Source organism: Benincasa hispida, chromosome 8 (genome assembly GCF_009727055.1).
Source record: "Benincasa hispida cultivar B227 chromosome 8, ASM972705v1, whole genome shotgun sequence".
In the NCBI taxonomy this organism is placed as follows: domain Eukaryota; kingdom Viridiplantae; phylum Streptophyta; class Magnoliopsida; order Cucurbitales; family Cucurbitaceae; genus Benincasa; species Benincasa hispida.
In genome coordinates, this window is record NC_052356.1 from 13,783,099 (window position 1) to 13,786,396 (window position 3,298).

The 3,298-nt window shown below is 32.7% G+C and overlaps 1 protein-coding gene across 1 annotated transcript; it reads right to left on the reverse strand.

The window, feature by feature from the left end:
* Positions 1–767: 767 nt before the first annotated feature.
* LOC120083839 (histone H2A) lies at positions 768–1,963 on the reverse strand. The gene is made up of 2 exons (XM_039039728.1): positions 1,653–1,963; positions 768–1,291 (listed from the first exon to the last, which is right to left on the reverse strand). Exons 1-2 carry the CDS (start codon positions 1,860–1,862, stop codon positions 1,040–1,042), a joined length of 462 nt encoding a protein of 153 aa, XP_038895656.1. The 5' UTR covers positions 1,863–1,963; the 3' UTR covers positions 768–1,039.
* Between the last annotated feature and the right edge of the window lie 1,335 nt (positions 1,964–3,298).

A 3,298-nucleotide genomic window follows, 5' to 3' on the forward strand; every position in this document is an offset into this window, starting at 1 on the left:
TCCTATTCCAAATCTATACCAAATTTTGAATTGAATAACAAATTTAAGCCTATTCCAAAATCTGAACTTTATTCAAAATGATTTCGAACTAAGAACATTTACCTCCCAATAAGTACTGCAGATTTAAAATCAAGGGATGAAATATGGGAAATGGATAGGAATAATACTTATACCTTAAAAAAACTAGTTCATATACTTTCTCTTAGGTTGACCATCGAAATATAGCCTTTCCTTAACTTATCCATTACATCTTGAAGATTCTGATATTTTTTTTCAAAATATTATATAATCTTCCTAAATCTTATATCAAATTTTATATATATTTCAAATTTAATTTACCCAAATGAGTCAAATTTACCCAAATGAATCTTTTTAGACGTATCTCTAATAATTGATTTTAATTTTTAAATTTTTGAAAATATTAAATTTTCAAAAAAAAAAAGATAAAATATGGAAAATATATAAACTTTTGGTATTAATTTGTTTAAAATGAGTGAATTCTCAAACAAATTAATACCAAAAGTTTATATATTTTCCATATCAAAATTTAATATCTAATATTTGAAGAAATTACTAAAATCTTGTAGTTTAATCTCTATGAGATGTACCAAGACAAGCCCAAAAGGACAAACAACCTCTAAATTTCTTAACTAAATCTTGGTGATCAATCTCACCCATGAAATACCGAACATAAACATGAGAAAATCAGATTCCTCTCAAATATCAAATATTGAAAATGACTTCGAAGGTCACATTTATGAGCTCAATTGATCAAATTTTTCCATTCTTCCAGCCTCATACATTTAACCAAACGAAGATTAGCAGAATGTAGAAAGCAAATTGATGGCTAAACAATCATAACCATTACAGAGTTTGATCATCGAGATGATGGGGATTGATACAGTCTCCAAATTCATCAGTTTAGAGCTTACATTGATAAACAACACAGAAGAAGACCCTAAAAAGCCAACCAGCTACATACAAATGGGGAAAGAACAAGTCAAAGTTCTTCAGAAGAAAAAGAGAAACAGAAAAATAACTAAGCCTTCTTTGGAGATTTGGTTGCTTTGGAGGCCTTTGATGGAGATTTTGGTTCTTTAGCGGCTGCTTTCTCACTTTTCTTTGGCAAAAGAACTGGGTTTATGTTTGGAAGAACACCACCATGTGCAATTGTTACACCAGCAAGCAATTTCCCAAGCTCTTCATCGTTCCTTATGGCCAACAATACATGCCTAGGAATTATTCTGTTCTTCTTGTTGTCTCTAGCAGCATTTCCAGCCAATTCCAACACCTAAATTTCCCCCATTTAGACAAATTAGAGATCGAAAATATACCAATTTGTAGCGGATTTGAAATTCCAGATCATAAAACCCTAGGTTTCAATCACGTTCATGAATCATGCCCACTCAATCAAACAAGTGAATCAAGTTGAATTCAACATTCCCAACAATAATTGAGTTACAAACAACAGCAATCTTTCATCGAAAAGCAAAAATTAGAAAACCCCAGCTCAAAATTAGAAGATCTATCACTTCAAATTCATCAGTTCTTTGATGTAAACTCAAATCCTTAACTATCAGACATGAAAACCAAATCTAAACCAAACAGAATGAAACCCAGATCTAAGAGAGCAAAGGTAGTTCAGCAGGTACCTCAGCGGCGAGATACTCAAGAACGGCGGCCATGTAGACCGGAGCTCCAGTACCGACACGTCGAGCATACCGGCCATGCTTCAAGTACCGACCGATCCTACCGACGGGGAACTGGAGGCCGGCTTTGACGGAGCGAGAAACCGGCTTCTTCTTCGGGCCGCCACCCTTTCTTCCACCAGCTCCCTTCTTCAACTTGCCGCCGGTCTCCATCGGAACTTGACTTAGTCGCCGGAAAATCAAAGGGAAGTTGCGGGAATTACTAGAAAAGAGAATTGGGCTCAGTGGATATGACGATGGGAAGGATTGGAGTTGCGGGAATGATTTTATAGCGGCGTAAAACAACGGGGATTTAGGGATGGAGGCGGATTCAGAAATGGGTGAACGTTTGACCGTACGATACAGTTCAATCGACGGATGTGGATAACTGTAGAGCGATCCGTGTGTATTCAACATGGACCAATCACAAGAGAGGACATTTATAATATTTTAGGTTTAATCATAAAACAAACAACATAAATGTAAAACTAGGGATTTCTTTTACCCAACACACACACACAATAAAAATAATTTAAATAATTTTTTAAAAAAAAATTAGGGATTTCATATTATTCTTCAATCAAATTAAGATTGGCCTTTTTTTCAAAAAAGTTATTTTTATCTAGACGTAATTCAAACAAAAATAAAAAGAGAGAAGAAAAAGAACCTGAAATTGTCATTTTGGAATTCGACATTCTTTTTGAATTTTTAATTTTGTTTAGAATTGTCACCCAATCATATTAATAGTGGCATAGATTTTAGAGTTATGTGCACTTTGGTTCTTCGATCTCTGATAATTTAAATGGTTACTTCATTCTGATTAAGCACAATTGACAAAATTAAAAAGCTCGCAAAGACTTAAATAAAATAAAAAGTAAGCTAGGATGGTTACCGTAGAAGAGGTGGAGTCTCTTTGCGTAGTTTGATGGAAAGGTTTCAATTGATAAGGAAATGTAAGGTTTCAATTGATGACCCCTAAGGTTTTAATGAAGAGGTATAATAAAGATAAATTATAATAGGCATTGTAAATATTTCAAGGACAAAAAGTGAAAAATAAAAAGACAAATATTAACTCGTTTATTTGAAAATTGGTTTTTTTAAGATAGAATTAGTAAAATTACTATTATTATATGAAATATTATTTTAATATCAGAGCCAGGTTACGATCCTGGGACCTGTGGGTTATGGGCCCACCACGCTTCCGCTGCGCCACTCTGATTAATTGATATTTAATAATTTATAAAGCTATAATAATGTATATCAAATGATTACGTTGATATCCAAATGGATCTACTTGGATTTTAAAAAATTACAAATTAAATTACAAGTTTAGTCTTTAAATTTTCAAACATGTGTCTAATATGTTATGAACTTTAAAAAAATGTCCAATAAATAATTAATTTTTTTACTGGTTTCAAATCACTAAAACCATTAGTTTGGAATAATAAGGAGAACTACTTTGAAAATCATAGTGTAATAGATTATTTTTCAAGGCAAAAGACAAACAACCACACAACATCTTAACAAAACTCTCCCAAAACCTCCTAAACAATATGAAGGGGGAGAACACTATCTAAGAAAACATATTTCTAGATAAGGAATAATCTCGA

Bases quoted from the DNA above. Each gene is read 5' to 3' on its own strand.
- LOC120083839 (XM_039039728.1), bottom strand. From the start codon at position 1,862: ATGGAGACCGGCGGCAAGTTGAAGAAGGGAGCTGGTGGAAGAAAGGGT. The intron at 1,292-1,652 runs GTACCTGCTGAA...GGGGAAATTTAG, and splicing joins TTGAGTATCTCGCCGCTGAG to GTGTTGGAATTGGCTGGAAA.